The sequence below is a fragment of the Muscardinus avellanarius genome (genome assembly GCF_963383645.1).
Source record: "Muscardinus avellanarius genome assembly, chromosome: 14".
Lineage (NCBI taxonomy): Eukaryota > Metazoa > Chordata > Mammalia > Rodentia > Gliridae > Muscardinus > Muscardinus avellanarius.
In genome coordinates, this window is record NC_137800.1 from 8,986,785 (window position 1) to 9,003,812 (window position 17,028).

The 17,028-nt window shown below is 50.0% G+C and overlaps 1 protein-coding gene across 1 annotated transcript; it reads left to right on the top strand.

Annotated features, from left to right (window-relative positions):
* Positions 1-669: 669 nt before the first annotated feature.
* Positions 670-13,096, top strand: CLU (clusterin; the record flags this gene model as incomplete). Its single annotated transcript, XM_080709800.1, has 7 exons — positions 670-781; positions 2,835-2,983; positions 4,806-4,976; positions 5,614-6,022; positions 7,509-7,613; positions 11,122-11,351; positions 12,920-13,096. The coding sequence occupies exons 1-7, from the start codon at positions 688-690 to the stop codon at positions 13,094-13,096; spliced, it is 1,335 nt and encodes a 444-aa protein (XP_080565926.1). The 5' UTR covers positions 670-687.
* Between the last annotated feature and the right edge of the window lie 3,932 nt (positions 13,097-17,028).

A 17,028-nucleotide genomic window follows, 5' to 3' on the forward strand; every position in this document is an offset into this window, starting at 1 on the left:
CCTTGGCTCCCTGCACCATCTTCCCTCCTCCACTCCCCTCTTAATTGACACCCCGGATCCACCACTGGCCTGGCTCAAGTCTCTCACTAAGGACGGCGAGTGGATTTCATTTCCTGTGCCAAACAAAGGGGATGGGTGTTCTGGGGCTCGGAGGGGAACGGAGCTGTGATTGATTGGTAATGTCTGCTGTGGGTGGGGGTGCAGGCCCACCTGAGGGACCAGGGGAAGGACAGATGAGCGATGGAGGGGGGGGGTTCCTTATCTGATGCCTAGATGTCTTTCTGGAGGAGGAGGGAGGCCGGGAAGCGGAAGCCAGTGTGCCCTGCTTAGGCAGCGATGGCTCTGTTGCAGAGGAGGCTTGGCCTGGTGCCCAGCCCTGCTGACTCCAGGGGCCTGATGTCCTCTGTCCAACACTGCCGTCCCTGTTCCTCCCATTCCTCCTGTACCTCCTCTGTCTCTAGGAAGTGTCAGTAGCAGGTCTGATCTTTGCTCCCAAGTTCCTCAGGGCTAACCTTCCAGGGGTGCTGGCTGAGGAGATGGCCGGTGGCCCCATGTCCCCACATCCACAGGCCACAGCAGGCGGCAGGCCAGGCAGGAAACCAGCAGATGGCCGGGCCGTTACCATGACGGTCTCCGTTCTCTCCAACAGAGGCCAGCTAGCATTCCAGAATTGGAGCAGACGGCACCATGAAGGCTCTCCTGCTGTGTGTGGGGCTGCTGCTGACCTGCGAGAATGGACAGGTCCTGGGAGAGGACCTGGCTTCCCCCAAGGAGCTTCAGGGTGAGTAGACCCAGGGCGAGGCCCCGGGTCGTGAGGCCTGTCCTACGCCCTTCAGCCTGGGCCCCGCCTCTCTGAGCCCCACGTCCTGGCTCTGCAGTCAGGTAACTTCTAGGCTACAAGCCATTTCACCATTGGCATCCCTGTCCCCTGGAGGCTCCTGTGTCTCCGCTCAAAGCTGTGGCCCCCCACCCCCGCGTCCCTAGCTCTTCCCGCAGTCTTTATCTTCCACCCAGGAACGAGGTCCACACTCTGCTCAAGGACAGGAAGGGGAAGTTCGTTTGGCAGGAGGGGTCTTTGAAGCCTCTGGGGCTCCTCCAGAGGTCTCTCCTGAAACCTGTCCTCCCTCCAACTGGCCTTCTGCTCCTAGCAGACCAGTTCTCTGGGTCATAATGAAAAATCCAGACTTCTATCCCGGGGTGGTGGTGCACGCTTTCAATTCCAGTACTTGGGAGGCTGAGACAGGAGGATCACATGTTCGAGGACAGCCTCAGCAAGCAATAAGGCTCTCATCAACCTAGTGAGATCTTGTTTTCAAATAAAAATAAAATAGGGTTGGGGTGTAGCTAGGAGGTAGAATGCCCTTCGGTTCCATCCCTATTACAAAAACAAACAAACAAACAAACTCAAAAATCCACATCAGACCTGAGGGTGCGTCTCCCTGCCACCGGCTTAGACCCCGGCTACTGTCTGAGTCCCATGACCCTCCTTGTCTTCTGCCCTAGCTTTATTGGGGTTAGCTGACAAGTAAAAATGCTAACATTAGGGTTTACAACTGGCTACTTCGATATCGTGCCTACATGGTGAGAGTTGCCAGGAGCTAACCAATTAGCATCACAGCCATCACCACACCACGCGTCTACCTCTCACTTGCTGGTGAGAACACTTAACATGTGTTCGCTAAGCAAATTCCAAGCATAGGACGAGTGGCCCTAACTCTGGGCGCTACTATCCAGGACTTGCTAGGGGCTTCTTTTCCGCCCGCACCTCCCTCCCCCACTTCTTTTTCCCCACGGCTGTGCACGGCGATGACGTGTGAGTGTTTGGCCAGGGCTAGGCACAGGCTAAGCACCGGGCAGGTGGCGCCGCAGCGACAGTGTCTTGTGGCCTTTATCACCCGCTGCTGTGCTCTGGGGGCCGTCGCCCTGGTGACAGGGCCATCCAGTCATCCCCCTGTCCCCGCCACCTGGTGCTGAAGAAAAGAACATAGGTTACACGGAATTCCAAAAAGATCTGCTTAAAAGTTTGCACACTCAGTTTTTTTTTTTCTTGGAAATTTTCTTCTGCAGGTGGTGAGAGCCCTGGGCACTCGGAAACGGGCAGACCTAACACCTCTCTCTCTCTCTCTCTCTCTCTCTCTCTCTCTCTCTCTCTCTTTTAGGGTAGGAAGAGATTTAATCCAAAGGCTTTCTGCCTCTAAGCTATACCCTCATTTCTATATTATTATTATTATTATTATTATTATTAGTGGTGGTGGTACTGGGGTTCCTGGAAGCCCTTCTACCTCTGGGCTACACTCCCAGACCTATTTTATATTTTTTTATTTATTTGGAAACAGGGTCTTTTAAGCCAGCGAGACTGACTACGAACCTGCGCAATCCTGTCTCCGCCTCCCAAGCGCGGGGATGACAAGCGTGCGCCACCACGCCCGGCTTATTTTTTTATTTTGAAACAGGATCTCGTTAGGTTGTTCAGTCTTGTTACTCTTTGCTGAGGCTGTCCCTGAACCTGCCATCCTCCTGTCTCAGCCTCCCACGTACTATACTGGGTGTAGGCGTGGGCCCCCGCCTGGCCTGCGGTCCCTCCTTTGAGGTGTGCCGTTCCCGAGGGAGGCTGGCACCACCGCCGAGCAGTTGGGTGGAGCCGCCCAGGAGCTCCATGATGGAGCTATGTCCCCTGAGGCAGAGTGGGGCGCCCCAGCCTTGACAGCGCCCGGACCGCAGAGGCGTTTCTGACCCTTCCTTCCCGTTGGTGTCCGGATTATCGCCCCAGCGCTTCTTCTTCTCATCTCATCTCTTCTTCTCATCTCATCCCTTCTCCTGCCCTTCTCTTGCAGAAATGTCCACCCAGGGGAGCAACTACATTAACAAGGAAATTCAAAATGCTGTCAAGGGGGCGAAAGAGATAAAGAATCTAATAGAGAAAACCAACGAAGAGCGCAAGTCACTGCTCAGCACCTTGGAGGAAGCCAAGAAGAAGAAGGAGGTGGGGATGAGGGGCCTCCCTGAACTCTCCCTGCTGGGGGCCCGAGCTGGTTGTCATGGCGACACGCGGTCCTCCCTGGGACTCGTCACCTGATGCTCTGGCTGTAGTGGGAAAGTTTATTTGCTTTTGAAAGACTCGGGGTGAGATCTTGGATATGGTTTTGTTACAAGCCTGGCCCAGGGCCTCATGCCCAGATCCATTTCAGTAGACTTTTCTAAACCCTGATGGGGTAGGGTACAGGCTCCAAGTGAGGTTCTGGTGGTGGCAGGGTTGGGAGCAGGGAGCTCTGGTAATGCCAGATGTATTTCTTACTACTCTTTTTGACAATGGCTGTATTCAACACTGTTTTTTGGTATTGGGGATTGAACCCAGAAGGCATTCTACATCTTAGCTATATACTCGGCCTTTTTTATTTTTTCATTTTGAAACAGGGTCTTGCTAAGTTGCTTAGGCTGGTTTGATCCTCATGTCTCAGCCTCCCAAGTACTAGGATTATAAATGTGTGCCACTGTGCCCAGCAACATTATGAATTTTTAACCTAAAATGCTTACCATAGTATTTAAAACTTACTAGAAACATTCCTTGTGATGATGTCCTTGTCGACCCTTTGTACATATAGTGGTCCCTTGTTAACCACATAGGGTATGTTCTAAGACCCCAGTGGACGTCTGAAACCAAGGGTAGTACCAGGCTCTGTAGAAATTATATTTTCCCCCTATGTACATACATATGATAAAGTTTAACTTATAAGTTATGCACAGTAAGAGATTAACAACAGCAGTAATAACACAGAACAGCCGGGCGTGGCACGCACGCGGAGACAGGAGGATCGCGCTGGTTCGAAGTCAGCCTCGCTGGCTTAAGAGACCCTGTTTCCAAATGAAAATTATAAAAATAGGTCTGGGAGTGTAGGCCAGAGGTAGAAGGGCTTCCAGGAACACCAGCACCACGAAAAAAATAAATAAAACAGAACAATTATAACAATATACTTTAATGATAATTTTAGGAATGTGATCTCTCTCTCTCTCTCTCTCTCTCTCTCTCTCTCTCTCTCTCAAAATAATTTCTCACTGCTGCTTGGTAATATTTTTGGACTGTGACTGACCTTGAATAGCCGGAGCTGCTGATAAGGGGACTATAGTTCTAGAATTTGTTTAACTTGTCCTCTACTTTTTTTTTTTTGGTACAGGGGATGGAACCCAGGGCCATTCTACCTCCAAGCCACACCCCCCCCCCAGCCCTATTTTTTATTCTTTATTTTGAAACAGACTCTCACTGAGTTGCAGAGGCCCTCACTAAGTAGCTGAGGCTGTCCTCAAACTGCGATCCTCCCATCTCAGCCTCCTGAGTGCTGGGATTACATGTGTGTGCCACCATGCCCAGCTTAACTTGTCCTCTACTTTTGAGCCTTTGGCTTTATTCTGGAGTGTGTGTGTGTGTGTGTGTGTGTGTGTGTGTGTGTTGCCAAATGAATACTGGAGCAAATATCTTTCAGTATAAGGAGTTTTTCTTTACTTTGGGAATCCCTTGGGGTACACTCGTAGGGTTACTGGGTCACGTGGCATGGGCTTGTTAGTGAGCGTTGAAGGTTGACGTGACTTTGTTTTCCTGGCCTGCTGATAGCTTTGCATGCCAGAGGCCATGGTTGCAGTATGATAGGAGGTCAGGGTAGGCGGCAGTGAAAGCACTCAGGTTAGAGCAGGGTGGAGACAAGCTTGTTGTGGGCAGCACCACGGGGAGGTCTGTGGGCGTGGTGGGCCGGAGCATCTCGGGAGGGTAAAGTCGTGGTCCCTGTGGCTCACCTGGCCTCGTGCCTTTCTAGGATGCCCTAGAAGAGACCAGGGATTCTGAGATGAAGTTGAAGGCATTCCCGGGTGTGTGCAACGAGACCATGACGGCCCTCTGGGAAGAGTGCAAGCCCTGCCTGAAGCAGACCTGCATGAAGTTCTACGCACGCATCTGCAGAAGCGGCTCAGGCCTAGTCGGCCGCCAGGTAAGAAGGGTCTCTGAGTGGGGAACGAGAGGAGCCCAATGAAACAGGCTCCGTTCTGCACACCAGGTACAATTGATTAGTACTGCCTGGCTGCGTGCCCCACCCTGTGCTGTGATTGATTGGTGATGTCTGACACGGGTGCAGGCGCTGGTAGTCATCACTAGTGTGTGAGTCAGGTGTTTAGCCATCGCATAGGAGACCTTTATCCAGCAGCGATTAGCTGTGTACCACAACAAACAGCTTCAGGTTGTGACAGAGCCCTGCACCCACGGAGGCAAAGGAATTAAGAATTTTTAGTGAATTAATGTTGATGCTGCCTTCACCGTTGGTCCTTGGTCTGGACTCAGTGAACTTTGCTGTTGCCTGAAGGCTGAGCAGCCGAGCAGGGCTGGGTATCGTGGGTGGTCAGAGATGACCGGGGACCTAGTGAAGTGAAGGGGCTTGTGAATCTCCTGATCTCCGGGTGCCTCTAAGCGTTCCCAGTTTAGCGTGGTAGCTGGAAGGGAGCAGACTGACAGTTGGGGTACCGGGGGCCCATCCAGAGTGGCCTTCAGTCACCCGCTGCGTGACTCAAAGGGAGGGGTGGGGAGGCGAGGCCCCAAGGAGCACCCGCTCACTGTGCCTTTTTGGGGTCTAGCTCGAGGAGTTCCTGAACCAGAGCTCGCCCTTCTATTTCTGGATGAACGGCGACCGCATCGACTCCCTGATGGAGAATGACCGCCAGCAGTCCCACATGCTGGACACCATGCAGGACAGCTTCACGCGGGCCACCGACATCATGGACACGCTGTTCCAGGACAGCTTCTTCAACCAGGAGCCCCAGGACACGCTCTCCTTCCTGCCGTCCCGCTTCCCCTACCGCAGGCCTCACCACTTCTACTACAAGTCCCGCCTGGCCCGCAGCTTGCCCCTGTCCCCGTACGGGGCCCTGGGCTTCCACGACATGTTCCAGCCCTTGTTTGAGATGATACACCGGGCCCAGGAGGCCATGGAGGTCCCGTTTCACAGCCCCGCTTACCAGTCCCCGAGCGTGGACGTCATAAAAGGTCAGCGATGTCTCTTTCTTCCCTAGATCTAAAAACCACTTTTGTCATCTCCGTTTCTCAGCGCCCTGTGAGGGTGGTGTTACCCCATTTAAAGAGGAAAAACACTTAGACAGAGGTAAAGAACCCATCGGAGGTTTCCCGGCTGACAGTGTGAGGTCTCTTCCAATGCAGGGCTGTGCTCTTTTAGCCACCTGTGTCCATCGACAGCTCCTCCTACAGGATCAGGCCTCTTTCCCTTGCGAACCCGGTGGGGTGAGCGGGGGAGCCAGACGCTTCCTGGCAATGAGTTCTAGCCCAGTCTGTATCACACTCAGGGAAGCTGAGCATGGCTGAGACCTCGGGGCTTTGTTCAGAATGGAATGCGCAAAGCATATATTTCTTTTAAAGAACCAAGCATAAGCCAGGCATGGTGGCTGTAATCCCAGTATTTGAGAGTCTGAGACGGGACGATCACAGGTTCCCGACCAGCCTCTGCAACTGTGAGATGCTTAGCAACCTAGCGAGACCCTGTTTCGAAATGGCAAATAAAAAGGACTGAGGGAAGCCAGGCGCGGTGGCGCACACTTGTAATCCCAGCATTTGGGAGGCTGAGACTGGAGGATCACTGTTTGCGGACAGCCTCAGCTACTTAGTACTTAGCGAGGCCCTCTGCAACTCAGTAAGACCCAGTTTCAAAATAAAGAATAAAAAATAGGGCATGAGGTGTAGCTCAAAGGTCGAATGCCCCTGGATTCTATCTCCAGACCTGCAAAAAAAAAAAAGGACTGAGGGCAGCCGGGTGCAGTGGTGCAGTGGGCACGCTTGTCGTCTCAGTACTTGGGAGGCTGAGACAGGAGGATTGCAGGTTCACGGTCAGCATCAGCAACTCATGAGGCCCTCCGCAACTTAGGGAGACCCTGTTTCAAAAGAAAGAATATAAAATAGGGCTGGGGGTGTTGCTTGGAGGTAGAATGCCCCTGGGTTCCATCCTCAGTCACACACATACACACTGAGGACTTGCAAAGCCAGTACTGTAAGGAGTGATTTCCTTCAGCAAAGCTTGGTCGGCCGACGCCATGTCCTACGTGGCATGGCTTAGCTGGGAGCAGGGTGCGGTTCTCAACGCATTGGCAATACTTCCACGAGGGCCTTGCCCTGCATGAGCCTGTCCTGCAGCTCCATGGGGGTGGAACCCTGGGGTGGCAGGAGCTCTAAGGAGGACGCACTCCTGACTTCCAGGACTTGCTGAGCGGCCAGTGGGAAAGCCATGGGCCAGGTAGAATGCGGAGGAAGGCGGGTGGGATGCCAAGGTGCACAGTTAAGAGAGATGGCAGGAATGGAGGCCGGATCCAGCCGGAGTCCATAGACGCCCCGAGCAAAAGCCTATCTCTGTGGGCAGACAAGCAAGTTCAAGCTGCTCTGGCCGCTGCTCTGGTCTTAAAGGGCCAGACGTGGTGTGAAAACCGGTGAGCCGGGTACTTCACCTCCCCCTTTCTCCCCTCTCTAGAAGGCCATGATGACCGCTCCGTGTGCAGGGAGATCCGCCACAACTCCACGGGGTGCCTGAAGATGAAGGACCAGTGTGGCAAGTGCCAGGAGATCCTGTCCGTGGGTGAGTGGGGGCCACCGTGCAAGCCGCCCCTGCGATCACCCGTGTCCTTGGGTCCTCGCTGCCTCCCGGGGGCTCTCAGAGTCCAGGTCTGTGCTTCTGAGCTGTGGCCCAGGGCAGGTCCTGGAGCTCAAGTAGCCTGGCACCCTCATCTGTAGACTTGGGCTGAGATGCAGAGACACATGGAATGCGCCCACCACCCTGATGTGCCGAGAGAAACAGGCCAAACAGTTGGGTGCTGCTCTGGTGTTTAAAAAGCCACTCTCATTCAATTTCCCCAGTTCTTCTTGTTCTAGTGTCGGCATGGTAGACATACTCATTTTCTGCTGTAGGTTATGACTTTTTTTTTTTTCGGGTCTAGGGATGGAACCCAGGGGCATTCAACCTCTGAGCTACACCCCCTACCCCATTTTTATTCTTTATTTTGAAACAGGGTCTCACTAAGTTGCGCAGGGCCTCACTAAGTAGCTGAGGCTGGCTGTGAACCTGCACTCCTCCTGTCTCAACCTCCCAAGTACTGGGGTTTCAGGCGGGCACCACTATGCCTGGCTTTGGCTTCTGTTCTGAAGCTGCATGCAAGACTCGCTCCCCGGGAGCCCTAGGGAGCTGGTCCACATGGGTTACTGGTAGTGATACTTGGCATCAAGCAATATTTATTCTTTTTGGTGGGTTTGTCTCCCAGGCAAGGGAAGTATTTTCCATCAACTATTTCCCTCCATCTTATCAGATCTGGAATTGGGTAAATTCTCCCTACTTTGCGGTCACAGTTCTACAGGGCTTTAGGCTTTCTGGACTACAGGAGTTCCTGCTCAGAAAACATTACCCCGTCTCCTGGTCGATGCCTGTTGATCTGTGGCTGCCTTCTGCGTCACAGCCTTGCGTTTGCCAGGCCAGGCCTTCAGAGCATGGTTAAACATTCCTAGCCTCACTCAGCAGCTAGTGCAACATAAATACTAGAGCTTTCAGAGGAGTGCGAGAAGTTGTAGATGAATACGTGACCCAGCCTGAAGGCTTTCCCATATAAATAGCACAGATGAGCACAAATGGCATAGAAGCACATCACGAGAAAGTGGCCTCCTCGAGCCGGGCGTGGTGACACACACCTGTAATCCTGTTTTTTTATTTTTTTGTTTTTTTTTTTTGGTTCGGGGCTCAAACAAAAGATCACAGATTCAAAGCCAGCCTCAGCAACTTAGCAAGGCTCTCAGGAACTTAGCAAGACTCTTTCCAAATTAAAATAATAATAATAATATAGGGCTAGGGGTATGGCTTGAAGATAGGATATCCCTGGATTCATTACCAAGCTTTCTCAAAAAACAAAACAAAACCCAAAAGTGTTAACCTTAAGGCCTAGACCCAGATTGGGCTTTTAGCACCTGTTTCTCTGTCTCGTTTTTCTTTTCTTCTTCTTCTTTTTTAATGGTCCTGGGAATTAAACCTAGGGACATTCTGCCTCCAAGCTACACCCCCAATCCTATTTTATTTATTTTTTATTTGGGAACAGGGTCTTTCTAGGTTGTGGAGAGCTTTGCTAAGTTGCTGAGGCTGGCTTCAAACCTGTGATCCTCCCGTCTCAGCCTCCCAAGTACAGGCATGGGCCTCCATACCCGACCCTTTTGCACCTATCTTAGGGGTCATTGATCACAACTTAGCTAAAAGGTTACCTCTTTTCTGCCTTGAGGAAGACTTACCAGCTCTTCATTAAGGTACTTGGACCTATGTGAACATATGCCCAGGCTTTAGCTCAGAATTTCTCCATTTCTGCCTGTTGACGGTTAGGACCATATCATTCTTTGTCACGGGGCTATTCTGTGCACTGCAGGGTGTATAGACCCCTGCCCTCTCGCTGTTTGCTGGCAGCAACCCTCCCCCAGCAAGGACAATCAGAAATGTCTTTAGAATGTGCCAGATGTCCTGGCGGAGGGGGGGGGGCATGGTCCCAGAAGAGAATCACTAGTCTATCTCAACTCTCAAGGACTTTTTTTATTTTTAAATATTTCTAACCTGCCTTCTTATCACTAACCCTAGTTCTGCCCCATGTAACGTTTTATGTATGTGTGCATGTATTATTTATTTTTGAGGTATTAGGGATTGGACCTGGGGCCATTCTACCTCTGAGCTACATCCCCAGCCCTATTTTATTTTTTATTTTTGAAATAGGGTCTCACTAAGTTGTGGAGGGCCTTGCTAAGTTGCTGGGGCTGGCGTTGAACCTGCAATCTTCCTTTCTCAGCCTCCCAAATACTCGAACTACAAGAGTGTGTCATGGTGCCCAACTTACTTTATTTTATTTATTTATTTCTTTATTTACTTTTTTGTGGCACTGGGCATAGAACCCAGGGACATTCTGACTCTAAGCTATACCTCAAGCCCTATTTTATTTTATTTTTATTTTGAAAAAGATCTCGCTAAGTTTTTGAGGGCCTCGCTAAGTTACTGTGACTATCTTCAAACCTGCGACCCTCCTGTCTCAGCCTCCCACGGACTGGGATTACAGGTGCTTTTTATCTTAATATTCATAACTGCCAGCCTCCAGCAGAAGCAGGCTAAGACCTCCTTTCCCCTGACTTGCTTAGGTTTGAGGCACTCTTTCTGATATTTTTGTAATATTTAGGTAGAGAAAGCAGTAGTTTTAAGAGACAGTGGTCATTTCCAACTCTTCTGTATTTGACAATTGGCAGTGAGCACATAGGGGCCAAAAGGAATGATTTCTGTTTTTCCTGCTGTCTGAGCTTGGTGACCAGCCGTGGGTGGCCCGGGGCACAGGCAAGGTCTCCCAGCCTTCTACACTTGGTGGCTCAGAGGCCCAGCCAGCTCGTCTACTGCGTGGGCTCTTGGGAACCAGAATTGCCAGCTCTGCAGGTAGACTCAAACGATAAGCTTGGAGAAGCACAGACCCAGAGTAGGAAGAGCCCAACTTAATGACTTGGGTTCAATCCTGGCCCCTCGATTGATTCTTCTGTGGCTTCAGGCAAATTACTTACTTCCCTGGGCCTCCTTTCCACTGTTGGTAAAAGAGGATTGTTAATACTTAAATCAGAATAGAGCTGACTGTCAGAGAAAGAGGGGCATTCATTCAGTGTACCTTCTGCATGGGTGATGATTCCCCCGGAAGCGATTCTTGGGAGGAATTGGGGTGGCAAGGGTGTCTCCAGGTCTGCAGACTCATTTGAGCTCAGAGTTTTTCCAAGTGTGGTCAACACTGTTATCAGTTGTCAAGGAGATAAGGACTCCTTATCACATCACTAAGCATAAGGTTTAGTTCAGCTTTGTAATTTTTTTGTTTGTTTGTTTTTAGAGCAAAGCTTTCTCAGTGAAGGAACCTACATGTTGACTCACATTCTGGAGAGAGTGCTATTCCACTGGGGACCATGACAAATGGGTTGTTGACCATCGTTTAGGACTGTGATGCTTCAGGTCCTACCAGGAGAGCTAGTTTCCATTTGCATCTTTCTTTATCCCTAACTTTCCCCTCCCGTCTCTGCCTTTTGTCTTCTCCACCTCGGGACAGACTGCTCCATCAATGACCCGGCTCAGGCTCAGCTGCGGCGGGAGCTGAACGAGTCCTTGCAGATGGCGGAGAAGATGACGGAGAGGTACAACGAGCTGCTCCAGTCCTACCAGCGCCAGATGGTCAATGCCTCGGCCCTGCTGGAGCAGCTCAACGAGCAGTTTAGCTGGCTGTCCCAGCTGGCCAACCTCACCCAGGGCCAAGACCAGTACTATCTCCGGGTCTCCACGGTGAGTCATATCCCAGCCGCACACTGACGCGGCCCCGAGGTGTGATCTGGAGACGGTGTGAGCCTCCCAAGGCCAAAATGGGATGGAGGGGTTACAGAAGGCCACCTAGGCTTTTGACTGGGCATTTATCAGATGGCAGGAAAGGTGAAAATCGTGCTCACAGCATTACGTTAAAAGGTACCACCGCGCCAGGTGTGGAGACGCACGCTTTTAGTCCCAGTACTTGGGAGGCTGAGACAAGAAGATCACGGGTTCGAAACCAGGCTTAGCACCTCAGTAAGGCCCTCTGTAACTTAATAAGACCCTGTTTCCAAATAAAAAATAAATTAGGCCGGGTTTAGTGGTACACGCCTAATAACCCAGTTCTTGGGAGGCTGAAACAGGAGGATCAAAGGCTCAAGGACAGCCTCAGCAAGTAGTGAGACTCTCATAAACCTAGAAAGACCCTGTTTCAAAAAAAGTAAAATAAAATAGGGCTGGGGATGTAGCTTGGAGGTAGAATGCCCCTGGGTTCAATCTCCGATACCGCAAAAATGAAGAAAGAAAGAAAAGAAAGAAAATCAAGCAAGCAAGCAAGCTGGGCGTGGGGGTGCACGTCTGTAGTTCCAGTATTTGGGAGGCTCAGATAGGAGGATTGAAAGTTTGTGGCCAGCCTCAGCAACTTAGTGAGGCCCTCTGTCCGCAACTGAGTGAGATCCTGTTTCAAAATTTAGAAAATAAAATAAAATATAAAATAAGAATGGGGGTGTAGCTCAGAGGTAGAATGCTACTGGGTTCAATCTCCAGCACCACTATAACTAGTAATAAAATCATCATCATCATCATCATCATAAAAATAATAATAATAAATAAGAATAATAAATGGGGAGGGAATTCAGGAAGGGCTAAATGAGTGATGTGTGCATGTATGCCTCTATCATCTTGTACCCCATTAAGATGTATGACTACAATGCACCAACAAAAAATAAATAATAAACAAAATATCCCACCAGTGAGGCTGAATATTATGACCCCATTTCCCAAACAAGGAACGTGAGAGGTTCCATAGCTTGCCTGAGATTGGAAACCTGACTCCCCTGGTAACTGAACCTGGCTGCAAGGCCCAGACCCTTCTGGAAGCTGCCTGGCTGCCTGGGTCATGAAGGATGGTCCTGGACTGGCACACCGTCCTTTGCCAATGAGAACAACTTCTCTCCAGCGCTGAGGAATACCCATCTTTATTCTAATTCCTTTTTACCCATAGACTGGCCAGCAGGTGCACACAGAAACACACACACACACACACACACACACACACACACACACACACACACACACATTTGGAAACCACCTTTACTCACAGGGTGCCTACTGGGCTGGTCATTTGTGGGTGGCATTTGTCCCTTCCAATGGGTGTCTGAATGAGGACATGTCTGCCCCCACCCCTGAGTTGTACAGATGTTTAGTAACCAGCAACAGGCCAGCTGTCCAGGTTTCCTCGAGGGGATAGGGGGACTGCCCCTCCATGGGCCTGTGTTCACTGTGGCTGTTGACACTGTAGCTCTTCTCTTCCATCTGTTCCGGTCTAGGTGACATCCCAAACTCCTGACTCAGATGACCCCTCCAGTGTCACCAAGGTGGTTGTGAAGCTCTTCGATTCGGACCCCATCACCGTGACCATTCCAGACATCTCCAAGGACAATCCTAAGTTCATGGACACCGTGGCTGAGAAAGCACTGCAGGAATACCGCAGGAAGAACCGGTAAGTGGGCAGGTCTCCTCTGCCGCCTGCGGGGCCCAGCAGGTCCCCGGGGGCCATGCTGTCAACATGCCCGCCCTGTGGCCAGAGCCCACGGGCAAAGCCAGGAGGCCCCGGGGATGTTATGTTTCCTTTAGGGGATGCGCTGGCTTAGTGGATAAGAGTGTGGGTGTTGGTAGTTATTTTTGGTGAAAACTGATTTCCTTCACCGTAACCCTGACTTTTTTTTTCAGAGAGGAGTGAGAGCTGAGTGTTGCTTTTCTACAAACAGGGGCATCTGAGCACAGCGGCCTGTGATGAACCACCGCCCCCAGAGAGCTCTGCATGTCTCCAAGTGACCAGGCACCCGCTCCACCTGGCCCTCCTCCCTCTGGACTCTCCATGCTAATGCCTGTTTCCGTGTGCAACTAATTCAATAAAACCGCCCTGTGATCCCAGTGCCCTGAGGTCCTCTGTTTTTCTACCACCTGCAAAAAAGAAAAGAAAGAAGGAAAAACAACATAGCACTGGCTAAGGGGTTATCACACAGGGGAGAATAAAATGGATATGTAGGTGACAAAGGTGACCCAATAAAGAACAAATTATTGCTGGGCGTGATGGCGCACGCTTGTGATCCCTGCACTTGGGAGGTGGAGACAGAAGGATCGCGCAGGTTCCAAGTCAGCCGTGCTGGCTTAAGAGACCCTGTTTCCAAAAAAAAAAAAAAAAAAAAAAAAAAAATAGGTCGGGGAGTATAGCCCAGAGGTAGAAGGGCTTCCAGGAACCCCAGTACCACCACCACCAAAAAAAAAAAAAAAAAAAAAAAAATATATATATATATATATATATATATACATATATATATATAAAATAGGTATGGGGGTGTAGCCTGGAGGTAGAAGGGCTTCCAGGAACCCCAGTACCACCACACACACACAAAATATATATATATACACACATATATATATAAAATAGGTATGGGGGTGTAGCCTGGAGGTAGGAGGGTTTCTAGGAAGCCCAGTACCACAAAAATAAGAAAGAAAAAAAAAAGAGAGAAAGAAAAAGAAAAAAAGAAAAAGAAAAAAAAAGAGACCCTGTTTTCAAATAAAATTATAAAAATAGGTCTAAGAGTGTAGCCCGGAAGTAGAAGGGTTTCCAGGAATCCCAATACCACCAAAAAAAAGTTATATATATATTATTAGTTTTTTAGGAGATGTGAGGTGTATTCCAACAAGCCAACTCAGATAAATTCCTGAAACAAAATTATCCCATGCTATTATAAAACCTTTGAAGTACTTTCTGGGCAAGGGCAGTCTTCTGAAGGCACACACCGAGGATTAGGCAAAGAGAGGTAATAGGCTGGGTGTTTTAATACCTAGTCGATATTTTCCCATGGAAACCGTAGTCTGCCAAAGACCAGATGAGACAGTTTTCTTTTAGTTGCAAAGGTTTGGGATCCCCGGACACCTCTCTGACGGTGGAATTCTCAGTCTAGTGTTTCTCCACCCCATCTTTGTCTTTCCTGGGCCTCTGGCATTTCTCTACTTAGGTCTTTATAGCTGAGCCGCAGTACCCACCACTGCCAGAAGGTGGTCCTGCCTCACCAGGCTACACATCTCAGTCAGAAAGCAGCAAGCTAATCATTGATGAATGTTTTCTAATTAAATAGACTTCTGCCCATCAAATACACTGCAAATGGGTAAAAAAAAAAAAAAAAAAAACCCTCATCTGGCTGCATCCCAAGCTTGCAGCAAAGTCCACGTGTACACTCACAGCTTAGAATAGCCTTGGGCGGATGCCCCTCTCTCTCCCCTCCCCTCTCTTCTTTCTTTTTCTTTTTTTCTTCTTTCTTTTTCTTTTTTCCTTCTCCTCCTCCCCTTCTCCTCCTCCTCCTCTTCCTCCTCCTCCTCCTCTTTCTTCTCCTCCTGCTCCTCTCCCTCCTCCTCAAGGACACTCAACCAACTCTGAGGGCTCGGCACCTGTCCTGTGTTTCTGGTTAGGTCTGCTGTGGAGGGAGACCAGAGGAAGTCAGCACACTCACTTAGGCGCACAGTAATCAGGGCTGTGAGCTCGGGGGATTTGCCTAAACAACCATGACTATAAACTGCATATCCCACTAATGTCACATAACATGTTTAAAAAAAATTCTTTGTTTTTCCCATTATTGGGTTGCTAGGTTTGGGCAGTTATGGAATCAAGCGTTTGGGCTTTATTTTTTATTTTCCGTGTACCTATTTTGACCTCTCATATGCTAGAACCCTAAAAAAAAAAGTCCTACAGCGGATTCAGCTTCCCTGGGAGCCCGCGCTCCATTCTCTTTCCCTTTTTGCACAGTGGTGTGCGTTTGAGGTCCGGGTGATACTCCCCCCTACACAAGTTCCAGCCGGAAGCACAGTGCTGAGGTAGGACACCAGGTCATTGAGGTGAGGAGAGAGGCGGCTCCTTCTGGGAAGGGGCTGCGGATAGTCTGCTAGAACTCAGGTGGGAGCCGGGCCAGGTGAGTGGAGCACGGAGGGCTTGGATATCTTTCTGGAAAGAGGACCAGCCGTCCTGTTAGCCCTTTTGTGGAGGCTTGACTATCTTCTGCCAGAAAACTGCACCAAGATACAATCTCTGCAGCTGGACATGACGGTGTCTCCTGAGCAGCGGTCCAGTTGCGGCATCCCCTTAGACTCCTGGGGCTCACCTGAACCCCTTCTTTGTTCAGCTGTGCACCTGAGGAGTATAGGGATGAGGGCCACCGGTAGGGGAGAAGCCGCCCGCAGTGGGTGAGATTGGCTGTTTCCTTTTGGCAGAAAAAATTCAACTTTGGGCCACTCATAGCTTAGCAGCTCCGGTGCCGCAGCAGGATTCAGTTTCATGCCGGCCAGGGAGGCACCGGTGGGTCTTCCTCCTCTCCCTCTCTCAGAACCTTGGATATTGCTGGCATTACCGCCCACCATCAGAAGTCACTCTTGTCGGGCGTGGTGGCACACGCTTGTAATCCCAGCATTTGGGAGGCTAAGACTGGAGGATTGTGGTTTGCGGACGGCCTCCGCTACTTAGAGAGGCCCTCTGCAACTCAGTGAGACCCCATCTCAAAATAAAGGGAAAAAATGGGGCTGGAGGTGTAGCTCGGAGGTAGAATGCCCCTGGTTCCATGTACAGTACCACACACACACAAAAACTCACTCTTCGAGAAGGCTGATGCAGATGGTCTTTTTAATCCCTTCCGTCTCCAGGCCCTCTGTATGTCCCCAGGTCCTGCTGTATGTCCCGCCTCTGCTGAAGTACCCCGAATTGCTGTTAGGGAAATGGGGCAACAATCACACTACCTGTTTCAAGCCAGCAGGGGGCGCTGCCAAAGTACTGCAGTTTAGGGTCTCCAGGGAGGATCATCTAGGGAACTGTGGAAGAAAAAATTCTTTACATGACATTTTGTTTTTACAATCATCAGGAGATAGAAGGCGGAAGGAGTCTGTTAACCTTGGTTCAAAGTCACTCATAGTGGATCAGTCCTGAGAAACTGACACATTAGTATGTTATACAATAATACAGATATCTCACCACAATGTGTTTTTTTTTTTTAATAACCCTTTACCTTGGGCCATCTACCTGTTAGCATTTTAAATTGGAGGCCAGGAAGAGACTGGTGGATACCAGGGGAACAGGGCCTTGACCAGACCACATATAATCATCTAAATTAAGGATTAAAATTGTGCAAAAGTCATTGGTTCCCCCAAGCCCAATTCTGACCAATAATAAAAGGACAAAAAAAACCTCAGGAAAGTTTAAAAGTTCACTTCCCAAGAGCTTCAAGTTCACTTTTTTGGGGACCCCCCCCTTGGGGGGCAAAGCTGCTTTGCTTTTGATCTTCCCCTTACCAAATAATAAACTTTTACATTTCTATTACAAAAAGAAAAAAGAAGTCAGTCTTCAAAGACCTCTTCAGTCTCTGCAGCCAGGATTTCCATCTCCAGA